The sequence below is a fragment of the Centroberyx gerrardi genome, chromosome 15, assembly GCF_048128805.1.
Source record: "Centroberyx gerrardi isolate f3 chromosome 15, fCenGer3.hap1.cur.20231027, whole genome shotgun sequence".
Classification (NCBI taxonomy): Eukaryota; Metazoa; Chordata; class Actinopteri; order Beryciformes; family Berycidae; genus Centroberyx; species Centroberyx gerrardi.
In genome coordinates, this window is record NC_136011.1 from 30,053,419 (window position 1) to 30,078,838 (window position 25,420).

General features: G+C 44.3%; 4 protein-coding genes, 1 long non-coding RNA gene and 1 pseudogene across 6 annotated transcripts in view; 3 read left to right on the top strand and 3 right to left on the bottom strand.

The window, feature by feature from the left end:
• The window catches only part of LOC139916573 (ectonucleoside triphosphate diphosphohydrolase 6-like), a 10,852-nt gene extending 9,929 nt beyond the window's left edge, over positions 1 to 923 (bottom strand). Inside the window, exon 1 of the mRNA XM_078288900.1 lies at positions 918 to 923. Within this exon, the coding sequence (XP_078145026.1) occupies positions 918 to 923 (6 nt within the window). The remainder of the gene's footprint in view (positions 1 to 917) is intronic.
• The window catches only part of LOC144542372 (uncharacterized), a 221,900-nt gene that overhangs the window by 189,055 nt on the left and 7,425 nt on the right, over positions 1 to 25,420 (bottom strand). The gene's annotated exons all lie outside the window — the stretch shown is intronic.
• vsx1 (visual system homeobox 1 homolog, chx10-like) lies at positions 1,778 to 6,344 on the top strand. The gene is made up of 5 exons (XM_071896779.2): positions 1,778 to 2,165; positions 2,929 to 3,004; positions 3,342 to 3,465; positions 4,368 to 4,548; positions 6,055 to 6,344. The coding sequence occupies exons 1-5, from the start codon at positions 1,778 to 1,780 to the stop codon at positions 6,342 to 6,344; spliced, it is 1,059 nt and encodes a 352-aa protein (XP_071752880.2).
• LOC139909605 (uncharacterized) lies at positions 10,823 to 15,493 on the top strand. 2 transcript variants are annotated; one of them, XR_013507227.1, is made up of 6 exons: positions 10,823 to 10,953; positions 11,710 to 11,875; positions 12,038 to 12,093; positions 12,187 to 12,241; positions 12,591 to 14,010; positions 15,174 to 15,493. XR_013507227.1 is itself a non-coding variant. In XM_078288873.1 (5 exons), exons 1-5 carry the CDS (start codon positions 10,825 to 10,827, stop codon positions 13,781 to 13,783), a joined length of 1,599 nt encoding a protein of 532 aa, XP_078144999.1. In that variant the 5' UTR covers positions 10,823 to 10,824; the 3' UTR covers positions 13,784 to 14,296. The 2 variants fall into 2 exon arrangements, 1 of the variants encoding a protein (XP_078144999.1); XM_078288873.1 differs by lacking the exon at positions 15,174 to 15,493 and having other exon boundaries at positions 12,591 to 14,296.
• Positions 16,271 to 24,391, top strand: LOC139909610 (uncharacterized). Its single transcript, XM_071896780.2, has 3 exons — positions 16,271 to 16,454; positions 22,518 to 22,623; positions 23,026 to 24,391. The coding sequence occupies exons 1-3, from the start codon at positions 16,308 to 16,310 to the stop codon at positions 24,165 to 24,167; spliced, it is 1,395 nt and encodes a 464-aa protein (XP_071752881.2). The 5' UTR covers positions 16,271 to 16,307; the 3' UTR covers positions 24,168 to 24,391.
• On the bottom strand, positions 18,867 to 20,269 carry LOC139909606 (E3 ubiquitin-protein ligase TRIM35-like; annotated as a pseudogene).

The following is a 25,420-nucleotide window of genomic DNA, read 5'->3' on the forward strand; positions in this document are numbered from 1 at the left end:
ACACACACACACCCTGCCAACAGTCAATCCCGCGGGATTACGCTAACTTGGCCCTAATTTCCAAATTACTTTCCACATAAGGAGCTTCATTTTCCAGCGAGACACAGAATTAACTTTAACTACAGAAAATAAAGCTGATTCCAAACAATTACGGCCTTTTATTTTTTTCATCCTAACATCTCTAATATCTCTAATATCTGTAATATCTCCTCTTCAGACTGGGGGGGGGGGGGGGGGGGGGGGGTAACTCCATCATGTGTCTGAGAAGTGAAAGTAGAGAATAAAATATTAAATTAAAGGCATCAAAGATCCTTTATGGGCGTCAGTTGATTTGGTAAGATGTGTCACTCTCCACATCTGAAGTGAGTCCAAATTTGAGAAAGTAAAGATCAAAATTCATCAGAAATTGATTTCAAATCCCAAATCCCAGTTTCTTGAGCTGAGCCTCAGAATTCATCACACTGACCTGATAATGATGAAATATTTTTATTTATCAGCAGTTTAGTGGATATTAGCAGTACATGATATTAGATGCAGTGGATTGAACAACAACACCAACACACACGCACACACACACACGCACACACTCTCACACACACACACACACACACCATCTCCCTCACACTTGTTTCGAGATGCAACAAGTGACACTGTGCAGCTGACTTGTAAAGATGGAAGTTTTATTTATTCATTTATTTATTTTGTGAGTTCAAGTTTTTGTCAAATCTTCCTGGAGCCACACAGCCAAGGACAGAATATTTTTAAGCGAATAATTTTTATTTTAATCCAAATATAAAGATCCAAACAGATGAGAAATAACAGTAAAAAATCTAAAATGTTCTTGTTTTTCTGTTTCTCCTCGCTGCTTCACACATATCGCTCCTCCAGATTAGAGATAAATCTTTATTCTCCGCTACCGACATTTGTCTTTGGCGCTGCAGCAACAAAAATCCAACAACACATTATCAGACTTTATATAGCTACATGAGATTAAATCCAATATAAATAGATACATAAAATAAAAAGTAGGCTAGAAAATAGAAAATAGAAATGCAGTTTATGAGTAGGCTTTATTCTCGTTTCTCTTTATATTTCATCACTTCTTGGTGGCCGTTTTAGTATTTTTTTCTTTTTTTGTTGGCTGCTGCAACGACATAACTTCAATAAAAAAATCATATCAATAAAATGTAATCTTAGCAATTTACAAATGACTACCAATTTATTGCTTTTTATTAATTGTAGGCTATTAGTTTTTATTATTAGATCTGCGGCCCATTTCGCGCACATAAATTCGTTTAAGCTTCGATTGAAAGTAAGTTTTTACATCAAGCTCTGGTCCGGTCTGTCTGCTCGTCTTCAAAACAATAAATAAGCCTAACGAGATTCTCCTCCGATCTGCAGGTTTACTGCCGTGAGACTGATGACGCTTCTCTTCTCTTCTCTTCTCTTCTCTTCTCTTCTCTTCTCTTCTCTTCTCTTCTCTGTCAAACAGGAAGATAAAAAATAAAAAAATCTTCTTCAGAGCTGCAGAGAAAATCCTGATCGGATTGAAGGGAAAATTGGTGGCAATTAATCCTCTGGGATTGGGAAAGGGAAACGCCTCCCGCGGGCTGCTGGCTTCTGATTGGCCGCCGCTGTGATCCCGGGAGAATGGAACGGGATAAATGGAGCCCGCCGCCCGGGAGTCCCGGTCTGTCCCGGTCTGTCCCGATCTGTCCAGGTCTGTCACTCAGAGACACAGAGACAGAAACAGAAAGTCAGTTTCCAGATGAGCAGCATGACGTCGCGAGAGGACGGCGGCGAGGAGAAGCCCAAAGTCAAGATGTTATCTCCGGGATTTGGGATCGATAAGTCGCGGCTTCACGGATCCGGGTTCCGCTCGAAGGGTTTCGCCATCACCGACCTGCTGGGTCTGGAGTCGGAGCTGCAGTCGCGGCCGGCCGGCCCGGGGCTCGGCGGGCCCGGGGAGCCGCAGGCCGCCGGCCTCGGCGGGTTCCCGTTCCCCGGCGGGTCGCTGCCGCTCGGCCTGGGCTTCCTCTGCAGCCTGGCGGCGCAGCAGCCCGCCGGGGCCCCGTGCTTCCTGCCCGGACACCTGCCGCTGCTGCAGGCCCGGACCGAGAGCCACTACCTGCACAACCTGGAGACTCAGAGGGACGCTTACTCCGGTACGGCTCGGTCCGGCTCGGTCCGGCTGGACTCGGGTTTCTAGTCTGTTTTCTTAGCTGTTTGTTTTTTTCCCAGCTTGTTGTGTGTTCAGGTGGAGCTGTTTCGTTTCATGTGGTGCTGAAATTGGAATTTTGTCACTTCGGCTCGGTCCGGTTCAGCTCGGCTCGGGTTGCTCGTCTGTTTTCCCGTTTTTTTTCTGCAAGCTGTTTTAAATGAAAGTGGAGCTGTTCGGTCCGTTTGGTGCTGAAATTGGAATTTTATCACGTCGGCCCGGTTCTGGTTTCAGTCCGGGGTCACTGGTGTTAAAGCGGAGCTGTCCAGTTCTGAAAACAGCTTTCTGCCATTTCCATCGCTTTAACAGTAAATCTGCAAAATTTAAAATATTTAAAAATAAATAAAAAAAACAACATTCAATTAGCCAAAATGTTTAGGCTTTGTGTTCATTTCCTTCAGCTCCAGGAGTTTTCAATTTTTTTTTAATTAGAATCGACTTGATTCAGAATTACTGCTATAATTATTAGGCTACAGGACATTTATTATGTTCTCTCGTTTATTTCCGCTGTTTCCGTTGTTTCTGTTTTTCCCAGTTCTTATTTATGAATAACTGTCCGTTATTCAATTTAACGTTTAACAGCTCCGTTAAAAAAAAACCCACTAAAATAACTAAAATGTCTCTCCGTCATCACGTCCCATAAAATGAAACTGTGTTTGTTGGTTGAATTGATGCTTTCGTTGCTAAATTCATCGCTTGTTGTTTTCCAGATGAAGAATGTCTTTCTGACCGAAACGACTCGAAAAGCTCCGGGAACTCCCAGAAGAGGAAGAAGAGGAGACACAGGTAGAGAAGACCTTCATCCCGCTTCATGCGATACAGACAGAGATGCAGTGGGAAGAAAATCAAATAAAAAGCTTTTAAACTAGAAACTCCACTCTGCATCCAGAGAGGAGAGTCATCCAACAATTAAATAATTACATTTTCAATTACATCAGTCTGACACTCAGATCTCATAAATATTGATATTATATTTGCTTGTTTAAGTGAATAAACTCGATTTCCTAAATAAGGAGCTTTAGCTTCGGTGTTTTTCTCTCCACTACATCCTGCTCTAACTGTTTTTTCGTTGATGAAAAGCCTTCTCTGTGTCTCTGTGTGACTCTGAGGTTTCTCCCTGCAGGACCGTGTTCACCTCCCACCAGCTGGAGGAGCTGGAGAAAGCCTTCCATGAGGCTCACTACCCGGATGTTTACGCCAGAGAGATGCTGGCCATGAAGACCGAGCTGCCGGAGGACAGAATCCAGGTGAATATCTGTCAGTTACTGCAGAACAGACGGAGAACTCAGCTGGAGATCAATGAGAAGTTCAATATTTCCATTCAGAAACAGTTCTGATCTGTTGCCTTTAGTCTCAGGAAGGAACATTAAAGTCATCCTATAAACATTTTTTATATATAGCTATTATTCTAATATCATGAACCATAAAATCACATGCTGGGGGAATGCTATACTGTGATACTATACAAATACTGTAGTGATACCATAGGAAAAAATACCATCAAGTATGATAAAGCAACTATAAATTAATGATATTTTCAATATTATAGGAATATTGTAGTGATACCATAGAGAAAAATACTATAAATTAGGATAAGACTATAAACTATAAAGGACTCTATATGTCCTTATAAGTATATTATAGGAATATTATGTTATGTTATTTTTTAAATATTATAGGAATATTATAGGATTACCATAGGAGATAAAGGAGATGTTACCTGCAGCCTTTCCCAGGACTTGTCCCTGTGTGTGTGTGTGTGTGTGTGTGTGTGTGTGTGTGTTTCCAGGTCAGGTTGTGAGTCCTCTGTGTGTGTGTCTGTGTGTGTGTGTGTGTGTGTGTTTCCAGGTCAGGGTTTGACTCCTCTCTCTCTCTCTCTCTCTCTCTCTCTCTCTCTCTCTCTCTCTCTCTCTCTCTCTCTGTGTGTGTGTGTGTGTGTGTTTCCAGGTCAGGTTTTGACTCCTCTCTCTCTGTGTGTGTGTGTGTGTGTGTTTCCAGGTCAGGTTTTGACTCCTCTCTCTCTCTCTGTGTGTGTGTGTGTTTCCAGGTCAGGTTTTGACTCCTCTCTCTCTGTGTGTGTGTGTGTGTGTGTTTCCAGGTCAGGTTTTGACTCCTCTCTCTCTCTCTGTGTGTGTGTGTGTGTTTCCAGGTGTGGTTCCAGAACCGGCGTGCGAAGTGGCGGAAGCGGGAGAAGTGCTGGGGCCGCAGCAGCGTGATGGCGGAGTACGGTCTGTACGGAGCCATGGTGCGGCACTCCATCCCGCTGCCGGAGTCCATCATCAACTCCGCCAAGAACGGCATGATGGGATCCTGCGCTCCCTGGCTGCTAGGTGAGCCACCTGCAGGTTAATGCCATTCAGATATTCACATATACATATAGACACTTAGACACATATACATATACACATATACATATACAGATATACTTATACATATAGAAACATTAATACACATATACATATAGACACTTAGACACATATACATATACACATATACCTATACATATACAGATATATTTATACATATAGATACATTAATACACATATACATATAGACACTTAGACACATGTACATATACACATATACCTATACAGATATACTTATACATATAGAAACATTAATACACATATACATATAGACACTTAGACACATATACATATACACATATACCTATACATATACACATATACTTATACATATAGAAACATTAATACACATATACATATAGACACTTAGACACATATACATATACACATATACCTATACATATACAGATATATTTATACATATAGATACATTAATACACATATACATATAGACACTTAGACACATATACATATACACATATATCTATACATATAGAGATATACTTATACATATACACATATACAGATATATTTATACATATAGAAACATTAATACACATATACATATAGACACTTAGACACATATACATATACACATATACCTATACATATACAGATATACTTATACATATAGATACATTAATACACATATACATATAGACATTTAGACACATATACATATACATATACATATATATTTATACATATAGAAACATTAATACACATATACATATAGACACTTAGACACATATACCTATACAGATATACTTATACATATACACATATACCTATACATATACAGATATACTTATACATATACACATATACATATACAGATATACTTATACATATAGAAACATTAATACACATATACATATAGACATTTATGCACTTATACGTATAGACATATACACATTTACATATAGACACATTTATGCACATATACATACAGACATATACACATATACAATTTATACACATATACATTTACACATATGCACATATACACATTGCACATATACATATACAAATGTATACACATATACATATTTATACATATAGACATATTCACATATACATATAGACGTTTATACATATAGACATATACATACATATACATACACATAGACACATACATATACATATAAATGGACCTATGCATGCACATACACAGATGTATAGGTAATAGGAGGCACAGCATATTTTTAGAGTCTCAACATTTTCTCAACATCACAACTGTGTGTTTAATAACTATATATAGACCTAGGAAATACGACCCTTATATAAAATTGTTATAACCTATGCTATGCCTACATATAGTTTTTCTGTGAATTTGTATTATTCTACAGTTCTTTTTCCTAAGAACTGACTTCAGACCTGCATCCTGTCGCCTCACTCTGCTGCAGACTGAACTGAACTGACCTGGCTGACTCCCTCTCTCTCTCTCTCTCTCTCTCTCTCTCCTCTCAGGAATGCACAAGAAGTCTCTGGAAATGACCAAGAAGTGTCCCGGGACGCCGGAGTCGGGCCAGTCCGAGCCCTTCTGCGAGGAGCGGGAGCGGGGGGGGCGGGACGGCAGGGACTCGGCCTGGTCCTCCAAGTCCCGGGAGGCCGGGGGCCCGGAGGAGGAGGCGGAGGAGGCGGAGGAGGAGGAGGACATGGCCATCGACCTGTCCAGCACCTCCAAGCAGCAGGACGTCCCGCTGAGGCCCGGCTCGGCCCAGAGACGCACCGGCAGCGAGTCGGACGAGCAGAGCTGAAGCTGAGAGAAACGAATCGGACAAAGAGACGAGTCTTTTCCAAAGATGTGCAAACGAACGAAAGAACGAAAGAACGAACGAACTGCCCCTGTTTTTCTCAGTAGGGATGTACATTATGTATCTGTTGTCTTTTTTTCTGTTCATTATTGTATTTGAAAGTATGTTTTATATCCTTGTTTTGTTTTTTTTGGAATATAAGAGAGTATTTAATGTTTTATTCCTGTTGCGTTTGTTTGATTCTGTTATAGTACAACCGTCTATCACAAGATGGAAATCAATCAAGAAGCAAATATGTTTCTTACAGCGCAGTTTTCCACTGTTAATAAGTGTTGGTAATTATTTGGAGTTGACTGGTGTTGGTGGAGAGGTCAAAACTCTCTGAAGTGTTAAAGGTCCCATATTATAGGAATTCAAATTTCCTCTGTTTCTATACAGATATGATCAAAAATGTTTAATGAAGACATTGTTTACATTTGATTTTGTTTAAGTGGTTCAATTTAAAGTTTTTTCAGAACTCCCTCACTAAAGAATGACTGAAATCCGTCCAATCAGGGTCCAGTTTTCAGCATTTGAACTGAAAGCCTCCACTCAGCAGGTTTACCTCATTTGAATTAGAGGAGCCGCTGCTGTCGGCCAATCAGGAGCCAGTATTGTGACGACTTAGTCTTCACATTCATTCAGTTTGACTTGTTCAGTTCAACTTTGAACTAAATTACTTTTATCTGCAGAACATCATGAAGAACTTTATTCTGATCCTGAGTCAGAGGAGATTTGAACTGAATCATATGGGACTTTAACTTTTCTCTGCTGGACTGAAACTTGCAGCTCGGTGTTGATTTAAAGTGTTAAATGAAAACTTGGCTGTTTTCTGACATTTGCAACTCCGCTGAGCAGCGCCCGCTCATCCTGACTGAAGCACTGTGAATGAATGTAATTCAAATGTAATATTTAAAAATTCTGTTTATTATGACATTTATCTACAGCATCAGCAGGTTGTTAATAAAAACAAAGTATTTTTGGAATTGTTTGTGACTTTTATTTTGGTCGTTCAGTACAGTATAAACACTGTGGATTCATTTCATTTCAATTTAATTCAGATATAATTAATCAGACTGACTAAGCATTGACCAGACTCATCAAACTCCTGGGGCAGTTACGGTTTCCGGGTTGAACGTCATGTTTCCTCGAAACGGTGTGCAACGGGCTTTTGAGAGGTGTTACCCAATCAGCAGCACGTGTATATAAACCCCGCCGTATTAAAAAGGCAGTGCGCACAGTGGATCCAACAAAAGTCCTTTACAAATGCGTCCGCTGCAGCTTGGTGTCTGCAACAACTGAACTAATTAGAAGACATGTTTAGAATAGAATAGAATAGAATAAGCTAATAATTATTTAATTTGAACTTATTGTATGGGTTATTGTATGTGTTGATTTCCATAAACATTCTTTATCTCATGTTTTTGAAAGCATTTCAAGATTATAATGTAGTTGTCTATATAATTAGCTTCATTGGTAAAATGTGTGCTCCCCTTTCTGTCTCAGCAATCCCTTTGGAACAGGCTAGTGCATCGAATCCTCAAGCTCCACTAGGCCTACACATTCCCACTGCACCACTGAAGTCTCCGGCTCCTGCACCACTGAAGTCTCCGGCTCCTGCACCACTGAAGTCTCCGGCTCCTGCACCACTGAAGTCTCCGGCTCCTGCACCACTGAAGTCTCCGGCTCCTGCACCACTGAAGTCTCCGGCTCCTGCACCACTGAAGTCTCCGGCTCTGCACCACTGAAGTCTCTGGCTCCTGCACCACTGAAGTCTCCGGCTCTGCACCACTGAAGTCTCCGGCTCTGCACCACTGAAGTCTCCGGCTCTGCACCACTGAAGTCTCCGGCTCCTTCACCACTGAAGTCTCCGGCTCTGCACCACTGAAGTCTCCGGCTCTGCACCACTGAAGTCTCCGGCTCTGCACCACTGAAGTCTCCGGCTCTGCACCACTGAAGTCTCTGGCTCCTGCACCACTGAAGTCTTCGGCTCCTGCACCACTGAAGTCTCCGGCTCTGCACCACTGAAGTCTTCGGCTCCTGCACCACTGAAGTCTCCGGCTCTGCACCACTGAAGTCTCCGGCTCTGCACCACTGAAGTCTCCGGCTCTGCACCACTGAAGTCTCCGGCTCTGAAGTCTCCGGCTCCTGCACCACTGAAGTCTCCGGCTCTGCACCACTGAAGTCTCCGGCTCTGCACCACTGAAGTCTCCGGCTCTGAAGTCTCCGGCTCCTGCACCACTGAAGTCTCCGGCTCTGCACCACTGAAGTCTCCGGCTCTGCACCACTGAAGTCTCCGGCTCTGCACCACTGAAGTCTCCGGCTCTGCACCACTGAAGTCTTCGGCTCCTGCACCACTGAAGTCTCCGGCTCTGCACCACTGAAGTCTCCGGCTCTGCACCACTGAAGTCTCCGGCTCTGCACCACTGAAGTCTCCGGCTCTGAAGTCTCCGGCTCCTGCACCACTGAAGTCTCCGGCTCTGCACCACTGAAGTCTCCGGCTCTGCACCACTGAAGTCTCCGGCTCTGCACCACTGAAGTCTCCGGCTCTGCACCACTGAAGTCTCCGGCTCTGCACCACTGAAGTCTCCGGCTCTGCACCACTGAAGTCTCCGGCTCTGCACCACTGAAGTCTCCGGCTCTGAAGTCTCCGGCTCCTTCACCACTGAAGTCTCCGGCTCAACTCTGGTTGAGCTGTGGCGTGTGTTGAGTTTCTTTTGCCTCTGGGATAAGTGCCTGTAGCACCCAATTATGTAATATTCCTGAAAATGTGATAAAATTTGCACTTAACTTGATCGAAAATGTAATAAAACCCAATAATGTAATAACTTGACCAATAATGTAATAAAATGTCCTGACTGATATTGTAATAAAATGTTTATGTTTATTTTTATATTTCATGTTTGGAAATGTAAACTCTAGGCTTTATGTAGAATTTGAAATTTACAACAGATGGCAAGTGGTACGTTGTTATCAGGCAAAGATGCATTAAACTTCCTATCAAAAATTCCTATCAATGGGAAATGAACCCGCCCATACTCATGCTGATTGGTCGTTGTGCAAGGATCGTTCATTAGACCAGAGTGGATCTTAGATTAGACACCATCAGAAGATTTGTAAAAAGTAGAAACTTTTTGACTTTTACTCAATTGCACCCCCACAGATTATGATGGGGGGATCCAATCACGGATTTTCTAGTTTTAAAGGGGGGGCCTGACCAAAAAAGTTTCAGAACCACTGCTTTAACTTAAGTATAATTTCTGGGTACTTTTTACACCCCTGGTGATTTATTTCCTGATAAGGCAAAGTTAGCATCACTTTGCGTTGAGAATGGTACTGTCAAACTTCTGTGAGCGCACAGCCTAATTGTTTTGGCAAGCGTGGGAAAATTCTTTCTGATATCCTACAGAAATCTGCAGGAATTGATGCTGTGACATTTCATACTGTACCTTGCCAAGTGATCATATCCTATAGGGAGAAAACTTCAATGCAGTGTGTAGCTAGTGCTGGAGGTATTTTCAGTTTAGCTCCACTAGAGCTCCACCTAGTGGCCAAAATGATTGGCTGTTTGTTATATTATTTTGACTTAATGAGGAACACGCAGAACGACAATGTCAATTGTCATAAAGTATTATGTCATTTTGAAGCAGAAAGTGTCATAACATATCAGTATGACAGTATATGTCAACTGACCACTATGTCACTTGACATAGAGGATGATGTCAATTTGACATTGAGTTCAACTTTTGAGTTCATCTTGGAGTGAGATTTGCGTGTCTCATGCAAATCTCACTCCAAGATGAACTCAAAAGTTGCGGTTGTGGCCCTAAACAACAGCGGCCGGCCCTGGACAAAATAGCATGTGAAAGCAGCGCTGTTAACTCTTCATAGTATTTTGTTCCATCAGCACGGCCATCTTGGTAAGAAAATAACAGCTGATTGCAATAAATTAACAGGTGATTATAATCAAATGATAGCAGCAGCCAGTGAGCTATGAATATCTTATATCTGGTTTAGATTGGGTTTAGAGCAGCAGAGCATCAGATGAAGTCTTATAGCAACACAGATCGACAATATTGACAATGTGGCCGTTCTCATGATCCTGATACTGTCCAGTCAATGATGGATGTGATGAAGTTTGTTTGGTCACATGCTGATTGTAGAATTGATCAATACTACACTGGTTGTCTATGGGAAGACCTGAACCTGAACTGATTCTAATGAGACATTTTGATTATGATGAATGATGATGATGATGACGATTATCTACAGATTTTAAAATGGATTAAATGGATGATCTTGTGCTGCTGATTTATCGTGTTCGCCATTGGATGAGAAATGTGCCGCGTCACGTCCTTTCCCTACGTCACTTCCTTTGGCAGTTTGTTTGCTAGGCTAGTTAGCTAGCTGCTTACTAGTTAGCTTAGTCCAGTAACTCCTAAATATGCTTGATTTAATCTCCTTTAAGACTGAAGTTACATCCATCGTCAATAACCTGGCGAAGTCGGTGGTGACAGAGATTTTTACCGCAGCGGAGAAAGTCACTTTGAATAAACAGACTCAGGGAAACGAGGTAAGCTAACGCGCTAACTTTAGCCAGATGTCATGTTACTTTAGCTGAAGTTAACTCCTTCAGCTCCGGCCAGCCTGACTGACCTGTGAGGACGGAAGCTGCCTGCGAAATTAAATGAAATGAAAAAGTCTGTTAGAGGAAGATAATTTGGGTGCAACTAAAATCACATGAATTGTCGCGTTAGCTTAGCGTTTCTCAAGTGTTCACCTAAGTTAACTGATGCAAACAAGAGGCAGGCTGACTTTATATTCCTAGTCTTGATACGGTCACGCCAAAGGCCATTCAAAAATCTGTCCATTTAATGTTTCCTTGCAAATCAGCAAACGTATACATCTTGTAGTACATGGTCGAATATATCTGACGGTATGTTTAGGTCTTCTGGTTAATTCGGCATATATATAATCCACCAGGCAGCAGTTTTATTTCTATAAAATCTCTAATTTGGTGGAAGGTGATTATGGGAATAGCAGGTGAACTAACACTAAAGGTTGAAATTTTATTGAACTAAGAGCAGGTCGGTGTATAGGATGTAACGGTGTGCCATATTTACCATGGGCTCCTACCGATTTGCAAAAAGTCATATGTTCTTCAAAGTCTGTATGTTTGATAATAAGGAAAACAACATGAAATTGCCAGATATTTGAATAAAGTTTTGCATGATGTTTTCGTCATGCAAAGACAAATTATAGTGTCATTTAATATTAGTGGAACTGTTTCAAATTAATTCACTTGGAATGCATTTTCCCATTCTCTCAGGAAGAACTGGACGCTCTTGTGGATGATTTGTGTGTCGACGCCATCGACAAGATCCTGAAGGTTGTTGAGTTGGCAGCTGGAAACCAAGAGGAGCCTCAGAGCAAAGTCACTGTGACTCAGCCTGAAGAGAGCAGTGAAGGTTTACAGGAGCCACAGCCAGCAGGAGGTAAGAAGCACAAGGCAGAGGCTCCAGAGTTTTACATGTAAGTTTCAAATGAACGTTTCTGAAGTTTTGCATTGACTCTTATCAGCTATTTGGTTCAAGTGAGGGGTGTAACACAGTGTTTTCTCTCTCTCTCTCTCTGTGTGTGTGTGTGTGTGTCTTCAGGTGAAGAAGCCGGCCTGCACCCCCCCGAGGAGCAGACGTACATCCTGGTTTATGGGGTCAGTGAGTGAATCCACACAGTCTCTGCTGTTTGACAGAATTTAACTCCTTGAAATCTGAACACGGACGTTCTGTTTTGCTTTTCTTCATAGAGTGCTGTGATTGACTCCAAGTATCCGCTGTTGTCTCTGGAGAACTGTGAGAACGGTGAGTATCCCATGGGGATAATAAAGTATACAAATACAAAAATACAAAATACAAAATAGAACTGAGAACCGAGGGAGAAAACATGGACGCTTGGTAACCGCTCCTTTAGTTCCATTTACTACACTGCACTCATATTTTACATTACTACTGACCATTTTCCAAAGTATACCACACGTTTTTAGCTGTTTTAATGTTTACTAGATTTCCCTATGGGGAAGTATGGAATGCTTTGGAAAATGGTTCATAGTAATGTGAAGTATACGTGAATTGTAGTAAACGGGCCAAAACAACAAAAAACACCGGTATGGTCCTTTAAGTTGATAACCTGTGTTTACTGCTCTCCTCACAGGTTTAAATAAAAGCGGCTCCACCGCCTCAGAGGGCCATGCTGAGGCTCCGCCCCCCCCTGCTGACTGCCTGGACCATGAGTACGCCCGGCCCTCCTCGCCCCTCCCGGCCTCAGCCTCAGCGGCGGAGCGCGGCGGCTCTGCGGCCCGCAGCAGGAAGCAGCGAGGCGGACGGAGGAAGAAGAAAGACACGAACGCAGCAACCGCAGAGAAAACAGAATCTCGGCAGGAGTGCGAGCGGTGCGGCATGCTGTTCCCGAGCGCCCAGCAGCTCGCCGACCACCAGAGGAAATCTCACCCGGTCTGCGGCGTCTGCGGGATTCTCTTCACCGGCATCCTGAAGCTGCGGGAACACGAGATCAAGACGCACCGGCTGCTGCCGTACAGCTGCGACTACTGCCAGAAGAGCTTCAGCCACAAAGCGCATCGCAACCTGCACGTCAAGGCCCGGCACACCGGAGAGAAGACCTGCCACTGCGACATCTGCGGCAAGGGATACTCCTGCGTCAGCATCCTCAAGACGCACAGACTGACGCACTTCGACAAGACGTTCATCTGCGACGTGTGCGGGAAAAGCTTCTACCACGCCTGCCACCTGACGCGCCACAAACACGTGCACCGGGAGGTGCGGCCGTACCGCTGCCCCACCTGCGGGAAGGGCTTCACCCAGGCCGAGAACCTGAAGAGCCACCAGGCCGTCCACACCGGGGACCGGCAGCTCTGCTCCATCTGCGGCAAGAGCTACCGCTGCCTGAAGAACCACATGATCAGCAGACACTCCCACGAGCTTCCCGCCGAGCAGCTGCCGGCCGCCGACAGCATCGTCTCCTGCGAAGTGTGCGGGAAGAAGTTCCCGAACCCGTCGCAGTACAAGGTGCACAAGAGGAGCCACACGGGCGAGAAGCCGTTCCACTGCGACATCTGCGGCAAGAGCTACCGGCTGAAGGAGACGCTGCGGGACCACCGGTACACTCACACCGGGGAGAAGCCCTACAGCTGCGGCCTCTGCTCCAAGAGCTTCAACACCGCCACCAGCTTCATGCGGCACCGCAGCATCCACACCGGGGAAACGCCGTACGGCTGCCAGGACTGCGGCAAGCGGTTCCGCCTGCTGAGCTTCCTGAAGGCTCACCAGCAGACCAAAGCCCACCGCAGGCAGCTGAGCTCCGCCGCCGAGGCCGACTGCAGCCTGTAGGACCTGGAGACCGGTTATCGGTCTCAACACCCAGGAGATTATACTGTTTTTAAAGCAAAGCTCCGGACGTTTTGAACCCGGAACCCTACTGTCCCATCTTGGATTGCATTTGGTCTTCATTAGATAGTTCGAAATGGAGAGAGACAGGACAGATTAGGAGAGAGAGACAGAGACAACGTGACAAAAGTCACAGGCCGGATTCAAACCGAGGACTTCACAGTCACATGGTACGTGCCTTAGCTAGCTGAGCCAGGACAGCCCCTACTTCCCCTTCTTTTTTCATCATACGGATCGATTCTAACCAAAATGTGATCAATTGATGATGTCTTGCTTGCCTGGGTGCACCTCTCCAGTCCAGTCCAGTTCAGTCCAGTCCAGGTTAATGGACGCTCCAAAAATCTGCTCTAAAAGCAGCCAAAGCAAAGTCTTCTTCAACATATTGACACTGACTGTAATGAGACATGTTGGTACAAAGAGCTGCAGTCAGATCTTTCTCCTGCAGGTTTGATGTCACCTGACCGTTGCTGTAGCTCTTCCTTGTTTCTGTCTGCATGCTCCGCTGTGTGCAGCAGTGAAACACAGTGAAGGGTGTCAGGTCAGGGATGAACTGAAAATTAAATGCATACATGTATCATTAGAGTGAGTGTCACAGTGGTAAACAAGCACAGATCCTGTACAGGCCCACGGCGCGTGTTCAGCTGAAACACCGCAGTACGGATGAATTACCCAATTCCACTAACGTTACTTAAACACCACAAGGTAATAATGTTACCTGCCGTTAAGGTCTGTAGAGCAGCAGAAGACGAGTTACTGTCGACAAACCTCGTTACTAACACAGGAGAGGTCGGAGCAGTGTGGGATGTTAAGTTTCACTTTTGTTTTCACAGGAGACTCTGGATTGAGTTCACTGCTGCTGGTCTGCTGTCTGCTTCTCACATGACAGACATGATGTCATGTGACATCAGACACATCAGAGATCCATTTAGATTAATTTCTACACACTGACCAACTTTTGATTTTGTGCCTCTGTCTGGGAAACACTGCATCTGACAGTCAAAGACGCCCTCTAGAGGCCAACTCATGAAGTGCATCATCTCACTAAGCGACAGGTGACTGACTGACTGACCTGAATTTGGCTCCTGATGCCCTCGGCTGCACTGCGGGAAAAAGACTTGCTCTGGGGGGTTTAGGGGTTGGTGTTTGGAGAGTCCATTGGCCTGTTGGGACCGGACTGAGAGCCGCAGCTAGACTTCAGCAGATCTATAGATCTACAGTGGAGCAACCGATAAGAAATTGATAAGAATCGATTGATGTGATGGAAAATGGAGTCCAGTTCGGAAAAGGCCGGAGGTGTGATTTAAATTTGACGTATTTTATTGCTTTACAACAGCAGCGGTTCATCAGTGAAGATTCTTCTTCTGGTCCTCCAGAGGAATCGTCTTCCTCCTCTGGTCTGGTCACTCACCACTGCACCATCACCACTACACCATCACCACTACACCATCACCACTGCACCATCACCACTACACCATCACTTCAACACCATCACTTCAACGCCATCACTTCAACAATATGCAATCAAAAACTATTTTTCAATCAATCTTTTCATTTTGACAAAAGGCAACATGGTCAGTTTAACTGTCAGATGAACTTATTCTTCACTATTCAGTTTTCATATTTAGGCTTTACTGCCTGAACTGTGTTTTGAAAGAAAAGGCTTATCAAAACTGGTAGATCAATAAAGGTTCCATGTGCTGCTTGCCATTTCAATTTGTAATTTGTTTTTCCAACATCATAGATTTTTGGTTTGTACAGTGTTTGGTTTGGTGTAAAACAGAATGTCAGATGTTTCATCACTCGGTTCATGTGTTAAGAGAAACCGTCTCCAGAAAACTACAGTCATGGAGTCTGGACGCTCGTTCAGTTGTAGTCCACTCAGCTGTCTTCATGTCGGGGCTTTCAGATTCTATCTGGATCCATATTTTCTTTTCTCCTATCGTGAAATTGAATGTGATTTTTGGATCCTGTTTGCCAGTTAATATGTTCATAAAATAGATGACATAATATCAGTAGAAATTAAGTTATTACATGTTTTAACATGTTACTGAAATTTAAAAACTATTTTTCTAACAGCCATGATGTGGATGTTGTGTCGTGAAATGCTGAATGCTATGAGATTTTTTTTATTGTTTTCAGCAGAATCAACTCATCTAAAGAAAAGCAGAATAGAGGAACCTGAAAGCAGAAACAGTCAGTGTTATTAGAGACAGTTTTAGTGTTGGACGCAGTTATAAAGGCTTTAACTTCATTTTTCACTTTGGCGGGATCCGGAATTCTCTTTTTGGTCCGGAAAATGATGTCACATGTGAATGCAGAATTCCCGGAGCACCTGAATGCAGCAGGTCGCTCCAGCCGTGCGTCGTTACTTGGGGTCGTTCCGTAAAAAGCGGAAGCAGGAATGGTGAATAGCAGTGTGTTTCCTGTTGTCTGTGCGCTAGCAGCTAGCAGAGTTCCTGATGTTACGATGCTCAGTCTGGACCCGGACCCGGACCTGGACGGGTTTAACCGCCAGCTGCTGTCCGTGATGAACCGCCTGGCTGCGGCTGTGATAGCGGAGATCAAGACCAGCGCTGCGGTTCACGACGACGGCGCAAGTAACGGCGAAGAAGAGGTGAGAGAAAACATTAGCTTAGCTTCAGCTGAGCGAGTTAGCTGTGCCGGCACTTCCGGGTTGACTTCAAAATAAAAGCCCTGAGCAAACATTTTATGTACCAATTCGTTAAAATAGTATTTCTTTTTCCTTGCTTTGGCTGCAGTGCCATGGCTGTTTCTTCTGTGTCAAAGCATAACTCAAAGTTTACTGTTGCAATTCAGTTTCCCAATTCTTATTCTCGCTAAAACACAATTATTGAATGCTGATACATAAATTGTATATCTATACACAAGAAAACCATAGAAGAGTCCGTGTGAGAGTAAATAAGTGTGATTTAATTTTAGAGGTTTGAAATGGCCTCTTAATGCAGGGGTAAAACAGAGTATTGTATAGACATCAGGTCTGATAGTAAAGACAATCTATATAAAATTAACCTGTTGGACAACAACAAACTTTTCACTGCAATACTTATTAGACAAAGGTCTTTTGCTTAATAGGTAATGGTTCTTCAAGGACACTTAGAGTCCAATAAATACCATTTTTGGGCAAAAGTAGACAGAAGTAGGGCTGAAGGCCAGAAGTCAGCCTCTGCCACCAGAGCAACATGGGCCATTATAACACTGAGTAAAATTCTTTACTGTTACAGAATTGATTTTATCATGTAGACTTCTGACTTATGTACAGTTCAGTCTGATTTAGAAATTATATTTTGTGCTTGATCTCTTTACTGAGAGACCAGACAGTATAATGGCTCCAGGTTACATCGCAGATTCATATTCATATACAGCCAAATCTGTGTATTGATATTAAATAAGGACATTTTCAGTTCAATTAAATAAATAAACAGAATTACCACAGGCTTTTATTTTGAATATTGAATAAACATAGTGTGGCACTGTACTAAATACAGCACTGTATCGCTCTTTTGTTGTTTTATTTTGAAGAACTGACCCAGGTAAGTAACATTTTGAATTGTGTGATATTAAAAGATTTGAGGTGCTGGAAAAAGTTTGATTATTTACGTTGAAAGTGCTGGAAAAGTGCTTGAATTTCATTCTTAAAAAGCTGTATGAACCCTGCATTACATTTAGCTGTTACCTAGATCAGAGGCTCCCAAACTATTTTTTAAAAATATTTTTCCGAGGGCATCACGAGGCAAATTCAAGTCAGTCAGTCAGTCAGGTAACGCTTCGTGACATGATGCACTTCGTCAGATGGCCTCTAGAGGGCTTTTGTGAGAGTGTTTCCCACACAGAGGGACTAAATCAAGTTGGTCGGTGTATAGAAATTGATCTAAATCGATCTCTGATGTCACATCACATTAAGTCTGTAATTTGGAGATGCACAGACAGCAGACCAGCAGTCTCCCGGTGTGAAAGCTGAAGTGAAACATTCCACAATTTGCTGCAAACTCTCCTGTGTTAGCAACAGGATGTAAACAGTAACCTGATAGCTCTTCTTCTGCTGCCCTACAAACTTTTTAACGGTAGGTAACGTTATTACCTTGTGGTGTTTAAGTAACGTTAGTGGAATTAACCGTGTCGCAATGCTTCAGTGCATTGCATTCAGTTGAATTGCATTGAACTGAACTGAATTGAATTGAATTGAACACACGCGGCGTGGGCCTGTACAGAATCTGTGCTTGTTTTTTTTGCATCAAATGCTAAACCACCGATTAGGTCATTCCAGCAGGCCTTCTTGTGTCTGAATCAGAGTCTGTGATTGGCTGATGCGCAAAGACAAACTAGATATTGCTAGATGGCATTTCGCGGGCACATTAATATCGATATCGCATACGATGTCATATCGCCAACCGCGACTCACACCTGTCAGCCCCTTACAGCAACCGTCTCAAATTCACATCCATTTTCATTACTGCCTCATAAAAGACTTCCAGCCCAGCTTCACTGGACTGTCACATGGGAAATCTGACTGAATATAGAGATGAAATGTTTTGTTTTCTAGCTGAACAACGCTGCTGTTATTATACTGCATAGCAACTAATGTAAGCTGTCTGCAGATGAAGCAAGAGTGTAAATGCACAAATATTTGAAATGCCACTGCAATGGCTAATACACATACCTGACTTTTTGTTTGTTTTTATTATTAGATTTTTTTTTTCTTGTGTTTTATTTGCCTTTAATAATATTTTTGGCACTTTTTGCAGATTTCCTTTTTTGTTTTTATATTGTTTTTGTATATTTGTTGTTTGCTGTTTTTATAGATGTCATCTACATCATCATCAGCACAACATGGGCACATGCTGATGACATCACAGATTTGAGAATTGATTATATTCACTGAATAAATCCTTAACATGAGCTGTATTCCCCTTACACACATGGGTGGCTTGTGTTCATGACATCATCATCATCATCATCATCACCATCATCATCACCATCATCATCATCATCATCATCATTATCATCTCTAACTGTGCTGTTCCATTGTTACAGAGACTTTCATTGGTAAAATCTTCAGAGAAAGTTCATCCCCAGTGGCAATGTATGGAAACAGCCTGTCAGTGAAGGTGTGTGTGAAGGTGTGTGTGTGTGTGTGTTAGTATCAGGATCAGAGAGTGACAGCTTTCCTCTGTTCCAGTCCAGATGCAGTCTGATCCTCTGCAGCTTCTTCCTCACTGGGAGATCAGTGTCTGGATCTGATGGGGAGAATGCTGTGTATTCACCATCCTTGAACCCTATTCCCCAGAATCCAGACTCTATGTCTCCCTCCCTCTGGACAGACTCTGCTGCCACACCTATTACCCACACTGTACTGTCTCCAACCTCCACATCCCAGCTGTGAGTTCCTGAGTTAAAGCCCTCAGATCCCAGGACAGTGTAATAGGAGTCAAACCTCTCTGGGTTTCCAGGAAGCTTCTGTCTCTCTCCACATCTCACACCGGTCAGATCTTCAGACAGGATGAGATCTGGATTGGCAGTGTTTGGGTCCAGAATCACAGGAGTGTAGGAGACCATCTCCTTCATCTTGTCCCAGACTGTGAAGCTCAGGTTGCCCAGGTGTTTGGCCTCGTCTATCAGAGCTCCTGAGACCAGCTGTGGATCCTCCAGCAGGGGGCGCTGGACTCTTTCCACTGTAGCCTTGTAGTTCTGCAGGAACGAGACGTCTTCAGCTCTCAGCTCCTTCTGTATGGCTCCGACTGTGTCTGAAAGAGCTGCTATCTCTCTGCTCAGACCCTCGATCTTCTCCTTCATCGTCCGACTCTTCTGCTCCTCTTCCTCCCTCAGTGCAGCGATCCTGGCCTCCTCTTCCTCTTGTAGAAACTGGTGAAGCTTCTTAAACTCCTCCTTAATCTGCCTCTCTGTGTGTCGGGCCTGGACCTTAATGTGTTCTGCTGTTTGATCACAGTTTCCTTTAACTTCATTAAAGAGCTTCAGTTTCTCCTTTAAGGGCTTCAGTGATTCCTGAAGTTCCTCCTTGAGATCCAGTGCAGCTTCATCGATGGGTCTGAATCTGTGGTCGGTGTGTGTTTCTGAATCTCGACAGACAACACACACTGTCTGCTGATGGTCCAGACAGAAGAGCTTGAGTTTCTCAGAGTGCAGACTGCAGAGAAGCTCAGATCCTGCTGAAGCTCTCTGATCTCTCTCCAGTAAGAAAGACTCACACAGGTTCTTTAACGCCAAGTTACGAGGTGGTTCACTGTGTAAAGATATTTCCTTACAAAGTGGACAGTCATGTATTAGTTTCTCTGTCCACCAGCTCTGCAGACAGGCTTTACAGAAGCTGTGGCTGCATGACAGGAGGACAGGATCTTTAAAGATGTCACAGCAGACGGGACAGGAGAGATCCTCCTCTGATCTGGAAGACATTTTCTCTCTGAGTGAAGCTAAAAACTCACCGGGCAGACTGGAAATATGGCACCGAAATATGCCGATGTCGTGCGAGCTCTCTTGTTCGTCTCTTTGCTCTTTTTTGAATTGCAATGTGGTCGTCCACAAATGGTAAATAAACGTCTACTTCTACTTCTACTTCAAACAGGAACTCAGTCAGCTGGTTGTGGCACCACTCCCTCCTCTAGAAAATTCCCTGAAAGTTTCTTTCACTTTGAGTCGTGGTTCTTCTAAAACTCGCACTCAGTGTGAGCCGGCAGCAGGTTGAAGCGGCGGTGTTTCCAGTGTTCCCTCCTGCAGCCGTCCTCCCTCAGTGGAAGTCGTGGGTTTGGTCTGAAGGTGAACCTTATCGTCCGTCTCTCGGTGTGTGTGAGTGAAGAATGAAAACCTGTTTCCTGCTTTGTCTGAGTTGAGTCAGAGAAACAGGCGGAGCTTTGTCAGGCCTTTCCTCCAAAATGCTCAGCTGTTCACAGAGCTGAGTTTCATCCCACTGTGTTTCTCTCTCGCTGCTCACTGGGTGTTGTAGTCTGATAGAGGCTCCAGACAACTACAAAATCCACAATGAGATTTCCAAGAGATTTGTAGATAATGTGAGAGATGAGATATATTGAATGATGAACAAAAGGTAATGATAGTTTTTTTTTTTCCAAATGCATATACAGTATCTTGGAAATGAACTGTGCATTTCTATTAATAAAACCAGAACACAATAACGATAATCCTGAGAGCTTAATTCTGTAAAGGCATGTTGTCATTTCTGCCTTGTGAGATCGGCTCCACTGGAGCTTTCTGCTGGTCTCCACATGATGAGAGTACCAGTAGTTTGAATGAGCCTGGAGACGACATTTACTCAGTTTGGGTCCTCACTTAACCAGAGTACCAGTAAGTTTTAAAGTTGCAGTGTTCTCCAAAACAAGACTTAGAGTCTAAAAGTGGTGAACAGACCGACCGACCGAACGACAATACCATCCATAGAGCGCCTGCTGTCGCGGGGCTAAAAAACTCTTCTTTGGGGACCGATCTTTAGAGTTCTGAAAAGAGCAGAAAAAGAACAAAAACATCCATAAAACGAGTCCATACAGCTCTTGCAGCATAATCCAAGTCTCATGAAGCCAATGATCGCACAGTGAGTGGAAAAGACCGATATCGACGGCATTATTTAGAGCAAACCTTCACTACAGCCGGTTGTTTTTGAAAAATGGTTGCGCATGCACAGTCATGTCAGTCCTCCCCTCCGCATTTTCCATCTTCCTTTCCCTCCTTCCACCATCTGCTGCCAGAAACTCTTTCAGCTTTAGCTCCGTCTGCTCTGGAAGAACAGAAGAAGAACCTCTTCCTGTTTTGTGCCGTAAAGCGATCCAGCAGATTTCCCTCCAGATCCACCAGGTGGAGAAACACTGGAGGATGCAGTCAGAGTCGCTGATGGTTCACACCGTCTTGATAACGCCCACCAGGCAGTAAGTTTGCGACTAACGCTGCGGTCCGCTGGAAGTCGGAAGTCGATCGTTCGGAGTTGGAACTGCGGTGCGTCTTCTCCGGAGAACATGGACGCAACCCGTCACCCGTTAACGTTAACGTTAGCTATCTGACAACGTTAGCAGGATAGTTCATACAGCAAAGAGTTTTATCTACTAACGAAGCACGAGTCACTGAGTTACGTTACAAATGGAAACTACAAAGTTGTTGCGACATGTTTTCATAACAGAAAAACTGCATATCAATTAAAATCAAATTTTATTAAGTACAGATTGATGCTGTGACGTCGGCTGAATTTATGTCGGAGAACTCGGGCGGAATGAATCTTACCCGAATTTTCGACTGGGAACGACCGTCTGTTGCTCTTTCCCATGTTGGAAGTCGTTTTCTCCCCGTTCCGAGTGCAGTGATGCTCAAAATGACACAAAAAAGTGAATTAACGCGGTATAGAACATACAGTATTAAGATTAATACATTTTTTAAATAATATTTTTATCACTGCTCTACCTCATTGTTCTTCTATTTTACTGGTCTGTCTTATTTCTCATGATTGTGAAGCACTTTGCAACTTTGTTTTAAATCAATAACGATTATTATTATTATTATTATTATTATTATTATTATTATTATCAGGAGTTAAATCACATGGACCGGTCAGGAGTTTTAATGCTCCTGCAGATTCTCTTCTCACTTTCCGCTCCTGCTGCTGTCTCTGCTGAATAAATGAGTGAAGTTTGATTTCCTGTTTCAGGGCAAGCTGGAGACTCTGGTGAAGATCAAATGCATCGAGGCTTCAGACTCCATCATGAATCTGATCAGAGATCTGCTGAGTTCGGCTGGAGATCCTCAGACCGTCGGTCAGTTCAACACAAATAACTCCTGTAACAAGCTGCTGGAGGTTCACAGATTAGTCTTCCTCACTCTCATCTTCCTCACACTCTCATTTGTGATTGATTTTTTATATATATTTTCACTTATTACAATTACTTGTGATTTAAAATGTACTGAATTACAATACTTCAGTAGAAACGTACTTAAGTAAAAGTAAAATTACTGACTTTAGAAAATGTTCAAAGTAGGCTACAAGTAGGCTACACAAAAAAGCAGCTCAGTTACAGTAACATGAGTAAATGTAACTAGTTACTTCACCCTCATACATAAATTCTTACGTGGCGACGTGTTCGATGTGTTTCTGTTTTGTTTAGTTTGTCTTCGCTGTCAGTAAACTGTCAGAATCTTTATCTTTACTTTCTCCTCAGACTCGACCTCGGTCTCTCTGCGTGAGACGGACTTCACCGCTCCGCTCAGCGAAGACGAGTCTCCGCCGCTCGGCCCGGCCGTCGACCTCGACCACCGCTACATCCGCTCGACCGCGCCGCCGCCCGCCGCCGCCGGCGGGCGGAGGGACCGGGGCGCGGCGCGGGAGGCGAAGACGAGGAAGACGAAGACCGCCGAGGACGAAATCCTCATCGCCAAGTCCTCCAGAGTGCGACACGTCTGCCAGTACTGCGGCGTGCTTTTCTCCGCCGTGGTCGACCTGCGGGATCACCAGCGGCACGTCCACCGCGTGGTGGAGCGGCCGTACGCCTGCGACTACTGCGACAAAACCTTCAGCCACAAGCCGCACCGCGACCGGCACCACCGGCTGCACCGCGGCGAGCGCACGTTCCGCTGCGAGACGTGCGGCAAGGCCTACACCACCGTCAGCCAGCTGAAAACGCACCGGCAGACGCACGCCGACAAGTCGTTCATCTGCGACGTCTGCGGCAGCGCCTTCTACCAGTCGGGTCACCTGACGCGCCACAAGCTGGTGCACCGGGCGGAGCGGCCGTTCCGCTGCGACGCCTGCGGTAAAGGCTTCACGCAGGCGGAGGGGCTGCGGAGCCACCGGGCCACGCACAGCGCCGAGCGCCAGCTCTGCCCCGCCTGCGGCAAGAGCTACAGGAACCTGAAGCATCACATGATCAACAAACACGCCGAGGACCTGCCGCCCGGAGACGCCCGGCAGACGCAGAAGAAGTACGGCTGCGACGTCTCCGGCTGCGGGAAGAAGTTCCTGTACCCGTCGCTGCTGAAGCTGCACGGGAAGCGGACTCACGGCAGGAAGCAGCGGGGCGGCGGCCTCCAGGGGCCGCGGAGCGAGGAGCCGCGGAGCGAGGAGCCGGCGGGCGGCGGGCCGGCGGGCGACAGGCCGTTCGTCTGCGGCGTCTGCGGAGCGACCTTCAACACGGCCAGCAACCTGTCCCGACACGGCAGCATCCACACCGGAGAAACGCCGTTCAGCTGCTCCGCCTGCGGGAAGCGCTTCAGACTGCTGGACTTCCTGAAGACTCACGAGAAAATCCACCTGAAACACAAACTGAAAGAAACAGACGAGGCGTTAGAAGCTTCTGTCAGCTGATGTCAGGTCAGTCAGGTGTTATGTCCTGTAGGCTGGCTCAGGGGTCAGAGGTCAGAGGTCAGGAGCTGGATCTTCAGCAGGAAGAGGTTTTGTTTCACCTCGGTCCGTCCTGCCGGCGGAGAACAGATGAATCTAATCTGAATCCCACTGAACTGAACTGTAGTGTTTTGTACACAGGTTGGAAAACTGAAGATTTTTCTGCTGAAGATTTTGTTCTAAGAAGAAGTCTGAAGTTTTGTTTATCATTAAAATCTTTAAAAATAAAATATTTTTGATCATCAGATCATTTCCACACTGCATTTTATTTTATTTTATGTTCTTCACCTTGCTGTCCCACAGCCTGGTCCTGGTCCTGGTCCTGGTCCTGGTCCTGGTCCTGGTCCTGATCTCTGGTTTAACCTGCAGGGTTCACATGGTTTTGGAAAACCTGGAAAAGTCATGGAGTTTGGAAAAGTGAAGGGAAATGATGTCAAAACATCTCAATAGTTTTTGGAATTATAATGGAAATCTGTTCCAAATGTTTTTTCCCAGCTGGTGAAATGCTGAATGTCAAACAGTCTGATGGGAAATGTAGTTTCTTTGGAAGGATCAATAACCTGAATATCGTTTATTTCCTCATTACAGAAGTGACAGATACAGCGAGACCCGACACGTTCACTTCAGAATTAATAACAGTGTTGATGCTCAACTATCAGCTGACAGAAATACAGCTGCAGCTAATCATTATTCTCATTATTGATTCATCTATCAGGTATTTTTACTCAGTCTGACCAGCAGCCAAAAAACCCAAAGTATTAATTTAATGAGGTGAAACAGAGAAAAGCAGCAAATCTGTGAAGCTGCAACCAGACTTGATAAATGACTAAAACGATTAATCGATTATCAAAATTATAAATAAAAATTAATTTACAGTCACCGACAGTAAACTGAGTATCAGCTTTAGACACGTCAGACTGTCATGATCACTGATGAATATTGATCATGGAAATCACACTAGAAGTCACGAACCAGTGAGTCTGCAGGAACCAGCAGTGTGTTTCTGGTTTCCAGTAGAAACCAGTAGAAACCAGTAGAAGCGTTTCTGTCTGAACCGCTGAGCAAAACAAGTCCAGCTCTCCTCCCGCTTCTTAAGATCCACATTAATATCTAGCCGTGTTTTCAGCAGCGAGGTTAATCTGCTCCGCCGCGGCCTAATCACGTATAATTCCCACTTAACGGACGCTAAATCACATAATTGCGTCTCTGATCCTCGG

Coding starts and splice junctions, on each gene's coding strand:
- vsx1 (XM_071896779.2), top strand. CDS start 1,778: ATGACGTCGCGAGAGGACGGCGGCGAGGAGAAGCCCAAAGTCAAGATG. Junction 2,166..2,928: donor TCAGAGGGACGCTTACTCCG/GTACGGCTCGGT, acceptor GTTGTTTTCCAG/ATGAAGAATGTCTTTCTGAC. Junction 3,466..4,367: donor TGCCGGAGGACAGAATCCAG/GTGAATATCTGT, acceptor GTGTGTTTCCAG/GTGTGGTTCCAGAACCGGCG.
- LOC139909610 (XM_071896780.2), top strand. CDS start 16,308: ATGCTCAGTCTGGACCCGGACCCGGACCTGGACGGGTTTAACCGCCAG. Junction 16,455..22,517: donor CAAGTAACGGCGAAGAAGAG/GTGAGAGAAAAC, acceptor TTCCTGTTTCAG/GGCAAGCTGGAGACTCTGGT. Junction 22,624..23,025: donor TGGAGATCCTCAGACCGTCG/GTCAGTTCAACA, acceptor CTTTCTCCTCAG/ACTCGACCTCGGTCTCTCTG.
- LOC139909605 (XM_078288873.1), top strand. CDS start 10,825: ATGCTTGATTTAATCTCCTTTAAGACTGAAGTTACATCCATCGTCAAT. Junction 10,954..11,709: donor AACAGACTCAGGGAAACGAG/GTAAGCTAACGC, acceptor CCATTCTCTCAG/GAAGAACTGGACGCTCTTGT. Junction 12,242..12,590: donor TCTGGAGAACTGTGAGAACG/GTGAGTATCCCA, acceptor CTCTCCTCACAG/GTTTAAATAAAAGCGGCTCC.